This window comes from Lissotriton vulgaris, chromosome 7 (assembly GCF_964263255.1).
Source record: "Lissotriton vulgaris chromosome 7, aLisVul1.2, whole genome shotgun sequence".
NCBI lineage: Eukaryota > Metazoa > Chordata > Amphibia > Caudata > Salamandridae > Lissotriton > Lissotriton vulgaris.
In genome coordinates, this window is record NC_141695.1 from 6757695 (window position 1) to 6773115 (window position 15421).

General features: G+C 49.4%; 1 protein-coding gene across 1 annotated transcript in view; it reads left to right on the forward strand.

Annotated features, from left to right (window-relative positions):
- Positions 1-15421, forward strand: part of LOC147700485 (NXPE family member 2-like) — a 194110-nt gene that overhangs the window by 46377 nt on the left and 132312 nt on the right. Inside the window, exon 3 of the mRNA XM_086928426.1 lies at positions 6845-6906. Within this exon, the coding sequence (XP_086784552.1) occupies positions 6845-6906 (62 nt within the window). The remainder of the gene's footprint in view (positions 1-6844; positions 6907-15421) is intronic.

The following is a 15421-nucleotide window of genomic DNA, read 5'->3' on the forward strand; positions in this document are numbered from 1 at the left end:
TGACAGTTTCTGAGTGAGGTATCCGGGAGAGCTCAGGTGTACAGCCTTGTGTGTCATGCAGGCTATTTTCAGATATATTCTGGCTTCAAAAGGCAGCCAGTTCAAGGATTTCAGGTCAGGGGAGATATGCAAGTGTTTTTTTCACCCAGTGATGAGTCTCGCTGCAGCATTTAGAGAAGCTCTTAAGGGTGCAGTAGTCGTTAACAGAAGACCGCAGAGGGCGATGCTGCCGTATTCAATTCACGGGATTACTAGTGCTTGTACTGCAGTTTGGAAGTCTTTGGCTGGCAGGAAGGGTTTAAGTTTCCTCAAGGTATTGATTTGGAAGTTCGCTCCCTTAGTAGCCTTGCTGATGTGATGCTGCATGTTGAGATTGGAGTCGAGAGTTATGCCTAGAGATTTTGCTGAATCAACTATGGTGGGTTGGACATTGAGTGCAGTTAGCTGTTTAAGCCAGGTTTGAGTGGTAGAGATCTTAGCGGGAGGCGCCTGTGGCACTCCGTGAGGGGCTTTAAAGGTATCGGAGCAGGCCAAGGAGGATGTTATTTGGAATGTCCGTTGAGCCAAGAAGGACCGGATCCATTCGAGCGCTTTCCCACGGACACCGTTTCTGTATAACGACTTGATGAGTGTTTCGTGGGATATGGTGTCAAAGGCCGCGCTCAGGTCTAAAAGCACGAGCGCGACCGTTTGACCATTATTAAGGAGGTTCCGGATGTGTTCAGTAACTCCTAGGAGGGTGGTTTCTGTCGAGAAACCAGCCCGAAAGCCGATTGCAAAGGGTGCAAGAGCGAATTGTTTTCAGCAAAGGTGGATAAGACCGAGTGGACGTGTCTCTCTAAGCATTTGGAGAAAGCAGGGAGCAAAGATATAGGTCTATAGTTTGCTGGGAGTTCGGGATTTGCTGTGGGCTTTTTTACCAATGGCCTTATCATGGCGTGTTTCCAGAGGGCCGGGACAGTGGAAAGTTCTAACGAGGAATTGAGTGTATCTACAATGATTTCCAGGGAGCGATCGTCCAGTTGTTTAATTACTTTGATAGGAATCGGGTCCCTGGGGGAGCCGGATTTGATGGTCTTAAAAATGGTCTTCAATATGTTAACCGTGATGGGAGGCCAAGATTTCAGGGTATTCTCACAGGAGGGAGCATATTCTGTGTCAGCAAAAGGGGATGGTTCATTGTTATTTGTTTTAATGTCCCTGATGATTTTCTCGATTTTTTTCGGTAAAGAAACTGGTTAGATCTTGGCATTGGTAAGTATTAAGAGGGGGAGCCATGGCTGTGGTTTGTGCACCCGCAATTTCTTTAACCTTTAGTAGTGTCCAGAGGTGTGCACAGATACCCCCACAGTGAAGGTAATACTTAAAAGACAAACCTGCATCCAAAAACTCCTTTAATTATGATAGGGTGCGGTTTGTTATTAAAATCATGGGAATGCTTTTAGATCAAGTTACTGGATCTTCGCATATCACTTTACTCACAAAGTCAACATGTTTCTGCTCCTTCTTGCCCAGCCGGGTCTATGGAGCATTCGTCAGGAAAGACACAACACATTAAAATTCTACTCACACCTTTTGTGCAGTATTCAGTGGCCTTTTTGTTACCCACTTAGGTTCGAAATTGTTCGATTCACCTGTAATAAAAATCATATATAAACACTTTTTCAATAGCGGGGGTGCAGAGATACTACCATGAGTGTAGAGGTTTCACCACAATAGCAGAGATTCCACCACAAGTGCTCAGATCCCATCATGAGTGCAGAGATCCCACCACAAGTGCAGAGATCCCATCATGAGTGCAGAGATCCCACCACAAGTGCACAGATCCCATCATGAGTGCAGGGATCCCATCATGAGTGCAGAGATCCCATCATGAGTGCAGAGATCCCACCACAAGTGCAAAGATCCCACCACGAGTGCGGAGATCCCACCACAAGTGCAGAGATCCCACCACAAGTGCAGAGATCCCATCACAAGTGCAGAGATCCCACCACAAGTGCAGAGATCCCACCACAAGTGCAGAGGTCCCACCACGAGTGTAAATATCCCAACCTGAGTACAGAGATCCCAACATGAGTACAGAGATCCCATCAGGAGCGTGGAGATCCCAACACAAGTGCAGAGATCCTACCATAAGTGTGGAGATCTCAGCCTGATTGGAGAGATTCCATCACAAGTGGTCAGGTCCTGCCATAAGTGCACAGATTCCAAAACAAGTGCAGAGATCCCATCACGAGTGTAGAGATCCCACCACAAGTGCAGATATCCCTTCATGAGTGCAGAGATGCCACCATGAGTGCAGAGATCCCATCACGAGTGCAGAGATCCCACAATGAGTGCAGAGATCATACCACACGTGCAGAGATCCCACCATGAGTGCAGAGATCCCACCACAAGTGCAGAGATCCCATCACAAGTGCAGAGATCCCACCACAAGTGCAGAGATCCCACCACAAGTGCAGAGGTCCCACCACGAGTGTAAATATCCCAACCTGAGTACAGAGATCCCAACATGAGTGCAGAGATCCCACCACAAGTGCAAAGATCCCACCACGAGTGCGGAGATCCCACCACAAGTGCAGAGATCCCACCACAAGTGCAGAGATCCCATCACAAGTGCAGAGATCCCACCACAAGTGCAGAGATCCCACCACAAGTGCAGAGGTCCCACCACGAGTGTAAATATCCCAACCTGAGTACAGAGATCCCAACATGAGTACAGAGATCCCATCAGGAGCGTGGAGATCCCAACACAAGTGCAGAGATCCTACCATAAGTGTGGAGATCTCAGCCTGATTGGAGAGATTCCATCACAAGTGGTCAGGTCCTGCCATAAGTGCACAGATTCCAAAACAAGTGCAGAGATCCCATCACGAGTGTAGAGATCCCACCACAAGTGCAGATATCCCTTCATGAGTGCAGAGATGCCACCATGAGTGCAGAGATCCCATCACGAGTGCAGAGATCCCACAATGAGTGCAGAGATCATACCACACGTGCAGAGATCCCACCATGAGTGCAGAGATCCCACCACAAGTGCAGAGATCCCATCACAAGTGCAGAGATCCCACCACAAGTGCAGAGATCCCACCACAAGTGCAGAGGTCCCACCACGAGTGTAAATATCCCAACCTGAGTACAGAGATCCCAACATGAGTACAGAGATCCCATCAGGAGCGTGGAGATCCCAACACAAGTGCAGAGATCCTACCATAAGTGTGGAGATCTCAGCCTGATTGGAGAGATTCCATCACAAGTGGTCAGGTCCTGCCATAAGTGCACAGATTCCAAAACAAGTGCAGAGATCCCATCACGAGTGTAGAGATCCCACCACAAGTGCAGATATCCCTTCATGAGTGCAGAGATGCCACCATGAGTGCAGAGATCCCATCACGAGTGCAGAGATCCCACAATGAGTGCAGAGATCATACCACACGTGCAGAGATCCCACCATGAATGCAGAGATCCCACCATGAATGCAGAGATTCTACCAGAAGTGCAGAGATCCCAATATGAGTGTAGAAGTCTCACCATAATAGCAGAGATTCCACCACAAGCGTTCAGATCCTGCCACACCACGAGTGCAGAGATCCCAACCTGAGTACAGAGATCCCAACATGAGTACAGAGATCCCATCATGAGTGTGGAGATCCCAACACAAGTGCAGAGATCCTACCATAAGTGTCGAGATCTCAGCCTGATTGGAGAGATTCCACCATGAGTGGTCAGATCCTGCCATGCGTGCACGGATTCCACCACAAGTGCAGAGATCCCATCATGAGTTCAGAGATCCCACCATGAGTGCAGAGATCCTACCACACGTACAGAGATCCCATCACAAGTGCAGAGGTCCCAACACAAGTGCTCAGATCCCGCCGCAAGTGCAAAGGTCCCACCATGAGTGCAGAGATCCCACCATGAGTGCAGAGATCCCACCATAAATGTGGAGATCTCACTACGATTGATGAGATTCCACCATAAATGGTCAGATCCTGCATTGAGTGCACCGATCACACCACAAGTGCAGAGATCCCATCACTAGTGCAGAGATCCTACCATGAGCGCAGAGATCCCACCATGAGTGCAGAGATCTCTCATGAGTGCAGAGATCCCATCACGAGCGCAGCGATCCAAACACGAGTGCAGCAATCCCACCACAAGTGCAGAGATCCCACCACGAGTGCAGAGATTCCACCATGAGTGCAGAGATCCCACCATGAGTACAGAGATCCCAACCTGAGTACAGAGATCCCAACATGAGTGCAGCAATCCTACCATGAGTGCAGAGATCCCACCTCGAGTGCAGAGATCCCACCACGAGTGCAGAGATCCCACCACAAGTGTAAGGATTCCACTGCAAGTGTGGAGATCCCATCATGACTGCAGAGATCCCATCATGACTGCAGAGATCCCATCCCGAGTGCAGGGATCCCCCCACGACTGCGGATCCTCTGCCCTGAGGGTGGAGGCTCTTTGTCAATCAGGGCCACAGTGTGTGGAATGTTTAAGAGTTTGTCGTTGCACAGGTTTCTGTACTGGAAGAGTAAACATTCAGTACACACACCTCTGTACCATTGTGCGAAGGTTATGCCTGGCTCTAGGCACCTTGTTTCTACCCAAGCACAATGGATGACACCAGCAGAAGGCGGCCATTTTAAATAAATGTGGCAAGGCACTGCTTTCATCCCCTAGTGCAGCACAAAAATAACACTATCTGTTTGTGCCTGGGAAATTAGCATCTGTAGCTGAGCCAATGAGGCTGATACTTTGCATCTGAAGACTGCGGTTGGCCATTTCAGCCTCCAGCTGGCAGTGTAAGCTTTGTTTGTGCATTTAGGGCTATATCTGAGCTTGCTTAGGTTGTGCTTGTTCACCTACCATCGTACCACTTCACATGATGGATGTTTATGCTCGCACAATGAATGTCCCCCTGCAAATGTGGTTGTATATCTGTGTGTAATGGTTGTACCTGTGTACATATTTGTATCTGTGTTTATGATGTTTATTATTGTTACTGTTCATGTGAATATTCAATCATGGTTGTGTCTGTACATGTGATGCTTGTGTCTATGTACCTGGTGGATGTGCCGGTTCATATGATGGCTGCTTCTGTCCATGTGATGGTTGTGCTTGTCATACGATGGTCATTTCTTTTCAGTTGATGATTTGGCTATCCATGTAGTGGTTGCTCCTGTTCATATGATGGCTGTACCTCTTCATATGATGCGGTCTGTGCACAGCATGTTTGTTCTTCATCTTATGATTGTTGTGCTTGTTAATTTTATGATTTTATCTGTTCATTTGATGGTTGTTCCTCTTCATATGATATTCGTGCCTGTCCATATGATGGGTATTCCTCTGCAGGTGGTGTTTTGTCCGTGCATTCATGGTTGTGCCAGGTCATATGATGGCTGTGCCTGTTCCTAGGTCTGTTCATGTGATGATTGTCTATATAATGTTGTCTGTTCGTATAATGGTGTTGCTTTGCATGGCTGGTTCTGTTTATGTCTGTTGCTCTTGATTATTGATGGTTGTGCCTGTTCATGTGAGCCTTTTGACTGTTGATATGGTTGTATTTTCTCATCAGATGGCTGTGCATCCACATAACTGTTTTCCTGTTCATATGATGATTGTACATGTTTATGTGCTTGTTGTGTCTGTGTATGTGATGGCTGTTCTTCATAGTGTTTTGTGTTCATATGATGGTTGCTCCTCTTCCTACTATGGTTTAGTCTGTTCATATGATAGTTGTGTTTGTCTAAAGGATGGTTGTGCCTGCTGATATGAGGGCGGTGTCCATGCATTTGATGGTTGCTCCTGTTCATATGATAGTTGTGCCTGCTGATATGAGGGCGGTGTCCATGCATTTGGTGGTTGCTCCTGTTCATATGATAGTTGTGTCTGTGGATATAGGAGGGCTATGTCCATGCATTTGATGGTTGCTCCTGTTCATATGATAGTTGTGTCTGCTGATATAAGGGCGGTGTCTATGCATTTGATGGTTGCTCCTGTTCATATGATAGTTGTGCCTGCTGATATGAGGGCGGTGTCCATGCATTTGATGGTTGCTCCTGTTCATATGATAGTTGTGCCTGCTGATATGAGGGCGGTGTCCATGCATTTGGTGGTTGCTCCTGTTCATATGATAGATGTGTCTGTTGATATATGAGGGCGGTGTCCATGCATTTGGTGGTTGCTCCTGTACATATGATAGTTTTGTCTGTTGATATGAGGGCAGTGTCCATGCATTTGGTGGATGCTCCTGTTCATATGGTAGTTGTGTTTGTCTAAAGGATTGGTTGTGTTAATTCTGGTAATGGTTATATCTGTTAAGTAATGGCTGTGCTTGATCATAAATGGGTGTGTCCTGTGTACGTCACAGCTGTGCCTCTTGAGGTGTTGTCGGTTCCTGTTCATCATGGTTGTTCCAGTTCACATAGCGTCATGTCTGTTGATATGATGATTGTGTCCGTGCATGTTGTATCTGCTCCTGTTCCTATGAAGCTTGTATATTCATATATTGGGGGTTTGCTGTTCATGTGACTGTTGTGCCTGTTCATGTGATGGGTCTTATTTTCCATGTGATGGTTCTGTCTGTTGCTCTGATACTTCTATGGTTTTTCTTCATGTGAAGTTGTCCATGGTCATACGATTGCTGGTCTTCAGCACATAATAGTTCTGTCTGTCCACACAATCATTTTGTTGGACATTTGAGCCCATTTATATCACTTGACTAATAGTTCTAAAAAAGTCTAAACTTCCAACTGCAAGTGATGTAGTGCACTCCTCCTACGAGTCACTCAAAAGTACTTAACGTGTTAAGTGTTTTCTCATTATTTTCTAGGCCTGACCTTCGTGTGGAAATACCACATGGCATCCCGGATATTGAGGTCTTCAACTGCACGGGTGAGTGCTGCTACCATCATCTGTCAGCAAGCAAACTTTACAACTGTGGTCTAAGTAAGGATGAGGCAAGGAGGTTGTGTTGAAGACTCTTGAGGGTGATCAGAAAGAGAAGGGTGCACGCTGCCCCCAGGACCTTAAAGATACCACACATCGCCCCAAGCCTCGGATATCCCATTATGAGTAGCTCTTGAAAGGAGTATCGCCATAGGTATGGGAGGGCGTTCAATGATCTAAAGCTTTCAATCATCTCCCTCGATAATCCCATTTTGAATATGAACAAAAGTGCTGGAGTGGGAGTTATGGAAAAGGGAAGAATACACTCCATGCATCAATTAATATCCGATAATCAATGCAAATCGCTCCCTATGCATGAAGACGAGCTCCAGGTGCAACATCGCAATACTAGAGATACACTCAAGCACGTCACTGCCTCAGAAGCAAGCGGGCTCCATATGCGTGGACATGTGGGGCGCCCCAGAGATGCTTTACCTAAGCATGGTGGGGGCACACAAAACTAATGTCGGGTCTCTACGACTTTCACATGAATCAGAAATACGCTAAACCAGTTAAACAACAGATGGGACATATCAACATCACAATAGTCATAATATAATATGATTATTTGACATCCAGGATCCTGAAGGTATCTTGTTCAGGTCAGGCCCTCTTTGGCGAAGTAAGATCTGGGTTTCGAGGAAGTGTTTGGATTAGCCAATGCTTTGTAAGAATTATTCAGCTCCTTGGCTGGCACGTGGTAGGCAGCTGCCTAGTGACATGTGATACAGAGAGACTCGCTGCTCCAGCAGAGGTAGGAAGGTGGTGAGAGGAGGCAGGATGAGGTACATGCAGCCAATGACTTCTGAATGTATTTTGTGAGAAAATATTCTTTTGGGAAGTAACCCAAAGCCTTAGTATGAAAAGGAGATATTATCTGCAGAGTGACCCGACTAAACTCATATGGCTGTATTTATGAAAGAGTGGCACAGCCAAGCAAGTCCCCTCGCTACTCTGCCCTACGTCACTGGGTAAGGACAGGAATGCTCTGTATTCAAGGCAATGCGGCGCATTCCTGTCCTTCCCAGTGCACTGACCCACAATGGGCTGCCGAGCGCCAATGCGGGCACCAGTGGCGGCTCCTCCACTAAGGCTGAGGAGTGTCACCTCACTGCCAGGAAGCAGCAAAAGAAAGGAAACAATAAATTGATATTAATGTAATGTTATCATCATTTTATTTTGACCTCTTGCTGCAGTAGTGTGCGTGAGGAGCGGGCTGCAGAGCAGAGGAAAAGTAGTGAACACTCCTGTGCGCAATGGCTGTTTGGTCGGCCCTTTCATACTAACAATTACCCCCTTTCCTAGCTTCACAACTTTCTAAAAATGGCACATTCAGAATTACAATTTAACATCTACTTGCCCTATAAGGTAAGATTTTAAATTGTGATTCCAGAGACATCATCTTTCCCTTCCCAATTGGAAATTACACTTATAAAATGTAATAAGGTAATCTCAATGTTAACCTATGAGAGAGAGGTTTTGCAGTTTTGAATAACAAATTTAAGAGTTTATCACTACTAGGGCATGTCCAACTTAAAAATACTTGTCCTACTTTTTGAATACACTGCACCCTGCCATTGGGCTGTCATAAAGCCCTTCACCAAAACACTCCGAAGTACCTCTCCAAGAAACTCCTCATTGCAGGCACCACACGACCTCTGAGAAGCACCAACACCCTCATCCTAATCCCACCTCTGCATAAAAAGAAAGCCACACAATCTCGCTCCTTCTCTGGCAATGCCCCTACTGGCTGGAACGCCCTCCCAAAAAACCCGCACTATAACCCCTCCTATTACAGTTTCAAAAAAGACCTCAAAACCCACCTCCTCAATTACTATTGGGGATCCTAACCTGTGCCTTACTCCTGCGCCTTACTCCGGATCTCCTATCACCATACTTTTATTTGTTTCGAAGGATCTGCCCTTCTTCTTGTGCACCATTCTACCTAATTACTTGAAGTGTATTACTTGAAGTGTATTGCTCCAGCTCCTGTTTATCTATCTTGATTTGTATAATGCTTATGTTGTTGTAACTTTGTATATACTCACATTGTTGTTGCCTTACCTCTTATATGTATTTATAACATTTTTGCCTTATACTATCCTAATCATGTAAAGCGCTCTGATACCTCTGGGTCTAGCCAGCGCTATATAAAACTTTTAAAATAAAAATAAATAAAATAAAGGGCCTACCTTAAGGGTGGCTTAGATGTATTAAAACGGAGATTTGGGCCTGACAGGATGGCTAACTTGCCAGGTTGGCAGGGCAGTTTAATGCTGTACGCACAGTCTCTGTAACGGCAGGCCTGAGACAGGTTCAAAGGGCTATTGAAGTTGGTGGCAGAATCAGTGCTGCAGGGCAACTAATAACAGTTAGGCCTCAGGCCCTGAGCACATGCAGTGCACTATGCTAGGAGCTTATTAATACATTAAATATGCTGCCCGTGTTTAAGCCAATATTACCATGTTTAAAGCAGAGGGCACGTGCACTTTAGCACTGGTTACCAGTGGTAAAGTGCCCAGAGTCCTAAATCCAACAAAAAACGAAGATAGACAAAAAGGAGGAGAAAGGCAAAAAGTTTGGGAATGACACTGCAGAAAGGGCCATTTCCAAAACTTGACTAATACCCAATGCAGTGATAATCACAAGAGGAAGAGAACTGAGCGAGAGAAACGAGAATCCAAGGGGACAAACGCCTCCCTGGACGAAGTGCTCTGTTGGAGATTCTCTTTGCAAATATTCTATCGTAAGAGAAGAGGATACAGATCCGAGCACTTTCAGTTTGTCATCTTTTCACCATCATTTTTTGTCAGAAAATGGTTTATGTGCAAGATTCTGTAGAGGGATGCAGGCAGCGGCCTGTATGCAGTGTGCACTGTTCCAAGGACAAAACTGTCTTTCAATATTGAATTTTATTTTGTATTTTATTTTAATAATTTGTTAAGCGCAAAACAGCTGTCCCAGCAACGAGGCGTCCCGGCCCTGAACCATAACAGATACCTGAGGGGAGGGAGGGAGGGAGGGAGTGAAACAACAGGAAGATTATATCAGGGAAAACAGATATGTTTTGATTGCCTTGCGAAAGGCCATCAGGTTTGTCATAGAGCGAATGTGAAGTGGCAGGGAGTTCCAAAGTTTCGCCCCCAAAACCTTGAAAGAGCGGCCACCCATTCTGCTGAGCCTGGTGCGAGGGACAACCACAAGGTGTTGTCCTAAGGAGCGTAGGGCGCGCTGGGGGGTGTAGGGTACCAGAAGTGGGCGTAGGAGTCCCGGACAATCTGATCTGAGAATTTTGAAGGCAGTGGTGAGAGTCTTGAATCGAACTCGAGACTCAATACGCAGCCAGTGTAGCTTCTGGATGGTAGATCTAGCAGAGCACCTGTGGGGAAGGCCCACCACAGCCCTAGCTGCTGAGTTTTGTACCCGTTGCAGCCGTACCATCTCTGCTTTATTGATGCATAAGAATAGAACATTGGCATAATCCAATCGAGCCAGGATGATTTATTGAACTATCAGTTGGCGCGTTTTGGGGTCGAAGAAGCCCAGTATCGGATGAAGGCTCCTCAGCAGACCCACACAAGTATCTGCCACTTTCTTTGTGTGGGTCTGGAAATTGAGAGAGGAGTCCAGCCAGACACCCAAATTCTTCACCACAGTTTTGGGCGAAGGAATGGGGCCAAGTAGGGACGGCCACCAATGTTCACTCCAGTAACAGGGATTTTTTCCAAGGAGCAGCACTTCTGTTTTCCCAGCGTTCAATTGTAGGCAATTACGTGTCATCCATTGCGCAACTGCCGCTAAGCCATCTCTAAATTTCGCAGCTGAAATTGAGGGGCCCTCAGTTAGAGTGATGACCAGCTGCGTGTCGTCAGCATCCGACACCAGCGTAAGGTCCCACTCTTTTGCCACTTCAGCGAGAGGCTGGACATAGAGATTAAAAAGGGATGGGCTAAGCGCCGATCCCTGGGGAACTCCTTGTTTGATGGAATGGGGCAGAGAAATAAATGGGGGGGCTGAGACCCGGAAGGATCTATCCTTCAGGAAGGACCGAAACCACTCAAGGGCAAGATCGCAAATCCCTATTGCCTCGAGTCGTCTTAGCAGGATATTATGGGAGACCGTATCAAAGGCCGCGCTGAGGTCAAGTAGAATCAGCGCAGCACTTTGACCGGCGTCCAGTATGTTCCGGAGGTGTTCAATGGTAGTCAGCAGGGCGGATTCGGTACTGAATCCTGATCTGAAGTCATTTTGGGATGGGTCCAAGATTTTATTTTGGACCATATAGTGGGACAATACTTTGTTCACGTGGGCTTCTGCCAGTTTAGATGCCCATGGAAGCAGTGAAATAGGTCTAAAAATTTCTGGCTTTGTTTGGTCTAATCAATCAATCAAAGAAATTTATAGAGCGCACTACCTACCCGTAGGGTCTCGAGGCGCTTGGGGGGGGTGGGGTGCCACTACTGCTCGAACAGCCAGGTCTTGAGCTTCTTCCTGAAGGAGAGGTGGTCTTCCTGGTCTCTGTGGGGATCCACCAGAAGATCTTCCGAAGCATGCGCAGGATGTTGAAGCACGACGAGGAGACGGCGTTGACTTGCCTGGTCATGGAGAGGGAGGAGTCCAGGATGAAACCCAGGTTGCGTGCGTGGTCCGTCGGTTTGGGTGCGGTGCCCAGGGCGGGGGGCCACCAGGAGTCGTCCCAGGCGGAGGGCGAGGAGCCCAGGATGAGGACCTCCGTCTTATCCGAGTTCAGCTTCAGGCGGCTCGTCGTCATCCACTCGGCTACCTCTCTCATCCCTTCGTGCAGGTTGGCTCTGGCGGCGGCGGGGTCGTTGGTCAGGGAGAGGATCAGCTGGGTGTCGTCGGCGTAGGAGATTATGTTGAGGTTGTGTTGGCGTGCGATGGCCGCGAGAGGGCTCATGTAGACGTTGAGAGAGGGCCGCTGTTTCCCCGTTGTCCATCAGGGCTCGGATGTCGTCAGTGGCGGCGATGAGGGCGGTCTCGGTGCTGTGGTTGGCACGGAATCTGGACTGTGATGGGTCGAGGGATCCATTCGTCTCGAGGAAGGCGGCCAGCTGTTTGTTGACGGTTTTCTCGATGACTTTGGCTGGAAACGGGAGTAGAGAGATGGGGCGGTAATTCTTGAGTTCGGTGGGGTCTGCTGTAGGTTTCTTCAGTAGAACGCTGAGTTTGGCGTGCTTCCAGCTCTCGGGGAAGGTGGTGGTGTCGAATGAGGTGTTGATGATGTCCCGCAGGTGGGGTGCGATGACAGCGTTGTCTTTGTTGAAGACGTGGTGAGGGCAGGGGTCGGTCGGAGATCCGGAGTGGACGGAGTTCATCGTGTGGACGGTGTCTTCGGTGTTGACCGGGGTCCAGGCGCGGAGGGTGGTGGTGGGTGGCGTTGCTGCGGTAGTGGCGTGGGTCGGATGGGTGCTGAAGCTGTTGTGTATGTCCGCGATCTTGTTGTGGAAGTAGGAGGCGAGGGAGTTGCAGAGGTCTTGCGAAGGGGTGATGTCGTTGTTTCCGGCGTTGGGGTTGGAGAGCTCTTTCACGATGTTGAAGAGTTCCTTGCAGTTGTGTGCGTTGTTGTCCAGTCGGTTCTTGAAAGCCGTTTTCTTGGCGATGCGGATCAGTTGGTGGTGTTTCCGGGTGGCGATCTTGAGGGTGGTCCTGTTGTCCGGCGTGGGTTCCCTTCTCCAGGCTTTCTCGAGGGCTCGGCAGTTCTTCTTGGAGCTCTTGAGTTCGTCGGTGAACCATGGGGCTCTCTTACTGCCGGGTCTGCTGGGCGGGGTCCTCAGTGGGGCGAGTTCGTCCACGCAGTTGCTGATCCACTTCGTGAGGTTGTCGGCGGCCTGGCTGGGGTTCGCTGAGCTGGCCGGAGGGTGCTGGCTCAGGGAGGCGGCGAGCTGGTCGGCTGTGATCTTGTTCCAGCTTCTTCAGGCAGCCTGTTGCTGGTGGTGGTGGATCGTCGTTCTTCTGAAGGTGAAGTGGATGCATCTGTGATCCGTCCAGTGGAGTTCTGTGGCGTGGCTGAAGGCGATGTCTTTGCTGGATGAGAAGATGGCGTCAAGTGTGTGTCCGGCGAGGTGGGTGGGGGTGGACACCAGCTGCTTGAGTCCAAGGTTGGCGAGGTTGTTGAGCAGGGTGCTGGTGTTGCAGTCGTTGTTGTTCTCCAGGTGGAAGTTGAAGTCCCCCAGGAGGATGTAGTCGGCGGAGGGGAGGGCGTGCGGGCTGACGAAGTCGGCGATGTCCTCGCTGAATTGAGTGCGTGGTCCCGGAGGTCGGTAGATCAGGGTGCCTCTGAGGGTGGTCTTCGGGTCGGTGTGGATCTGGAAGTGCAGGTGTTCGGCGGAAGGTGGGGTGTTGTCGGTGCTGGTCGTGATGCGGATGGTGTTCTTGTGGATGATGGCGATGCCTCCTCCCACCTGGTTGGCGTTGCGGTCCCTCCGGGTGATCTTGTAGCCCTCTGGGATGGCGATGGCGATGTCGGGTGCTGAGGAGGCGTTCATCCAGGTCTCCGTGATGAAGGCGACGTCGGGGGCTGTGGTGTCGATGAGGTTCCAGAGTTCGATGGCGTGTCTGTGGACGGAGCGGGTGTTGAGCAGGATAAACTTGAGGTGGTTGCTGCTGGTGTTCGGCATGGCAGGTGCTGGTGTCGGGCAGGTCCGGATGCAGGTGAACTTGCAGGTGCTGCAGCTGAAGGGTCCGTGGACGCGTCGTGGGGTGGCTCTGCAGCATTCCGGGGCTCGGCCGGTGTTGAGTGCGATGAGGGTGGCGGCGTTGTACGTCAGGCGGGTCGGTCGGGGTCCTCGAAGGCCAGGGGTCCTGGCACTGGGCGCGGTCCAGGCGCGGACGGGCGTAGACGGGCTTACCTTTGGCGCGCCTTCGCACGGTCGCCATATATGGCGAAGTGCGCGGGTGGGCGGGGCAGCTGGGAGGCGGGGAGGGATACAGAAGGCAAAAGGGGCGGGGCTTAGCGGCGGTGGCGGGAAGCGGGGAGCGGGGAGGGAACAGAGGGACAGAAAAACTACAATGCTGACAAATTAAGGAAAAATGACAAAATTACACAAAATAAAGAAATACAGATCTAACTTAGGCTAACAGAAAGACAGCAGGGCACAGGAGCTACCACGGACCTCGTGGCTCGAGGGAGGGGGCGTGGTCAGGCGGCAGCAGCCGGGCAGCGAGGCAGAAGGTGGAGGGGGCACACGCAGCAGCTGGTGGCCGTGCGGCGCGGGGGTGTCCTACAGGTAGGTCACACTCACCTGCGTCGCACGGTCGCCATATATGGCCAAGTGCGCGGGTGGGCGGGGCAGCTGGGAGGCGGGAGCGGGGAGGGATACAGAAGGCAAAAGGGGCGGGGCTTAGCGGCGGTGGCGGGAAGCGGGGAGCGGGGAGGGAACAGAGGGACAGAAAAACTACAATGCTGACAAATTAAGGAAAAATGACAAAATTACACAAAATAAAGAAATACAGATCTAACTTAGGCTAACAGAAAGACAGCAGGGCACAGGAGCTACCACGGACCTCGTGGCTCGAGGGAGGGGGCGTGGTCAGGCGGCAGCAGCCGGCAGCGAGGCAGAAGGCGGAGGGGGCACACGCAGCAGCTGGTGGCCGTGCGGCGCGGGGGTGTCCTACAGGTAGGTCTAACGTAGGCTTTTTAATAATCGGAGAGACCCATGCTTGCTTCCAGCAGGTGGGAACCACCGCCGAGGAGAAAGAGAGATTGAGCAGAGTGGCCAAGGGAGGGAGGAAAAAATCAAGGGATTCTAGAAATTTGGCTGGTCTCATAGGATCTGTAGGAGAACCGGACTTAACCTGTGTGCATAGTTTGGCTAGGTCGTCATGGGTTATACTAGGTATAAGTGACAGGCTAGGATTGTCGGCCAAAAGGTTAAGAGGGTTGAGGAGCTCAGGAAAATCCTGTGGAAAGGTGTTGTAGATTTTCCTCACTTTTTCTATAAAGAAAGTAGCGAGGTCATCACATTGTTGTAAGGAAGTAATGCATGGTGCTGGGTTAGAGCTATTTTGGAGATTTTGTACTAGCTTAAAAATGGTTTTGGTGGGGTTAGCACTTAAGTTGATTTACTTAGCATAAAAGGATGCACGAGTGGTACGTATCGCCTTGTGGTACGTCCTTAACTTTGACAGGTAGAGGGCTTTGTCAGTATCCTTATACTCCTTCTTCCAGCAGCGTTCAGCTCTTTTACATTCTTTCCGCATGGTTTTTAAATTCTCATTGTACCATGGGTTAGAAGGGGTACTACGGGTTTCGATCCATTTGGCTGGAATTAGGGTATCAAGCCCTGTGGTGATCCACTCATGGAAAGCAGCATATGCTGCATTTATGTCTCTATTCTCGGCATTAAAGTGGAAATCGCCTAGATTAGTGATAAGATCACCAGATGAAAGTTTGTGCCAGGGCCTCTTATAGCAGGAACTGGAAGTATTTTTTGTGAGCGGT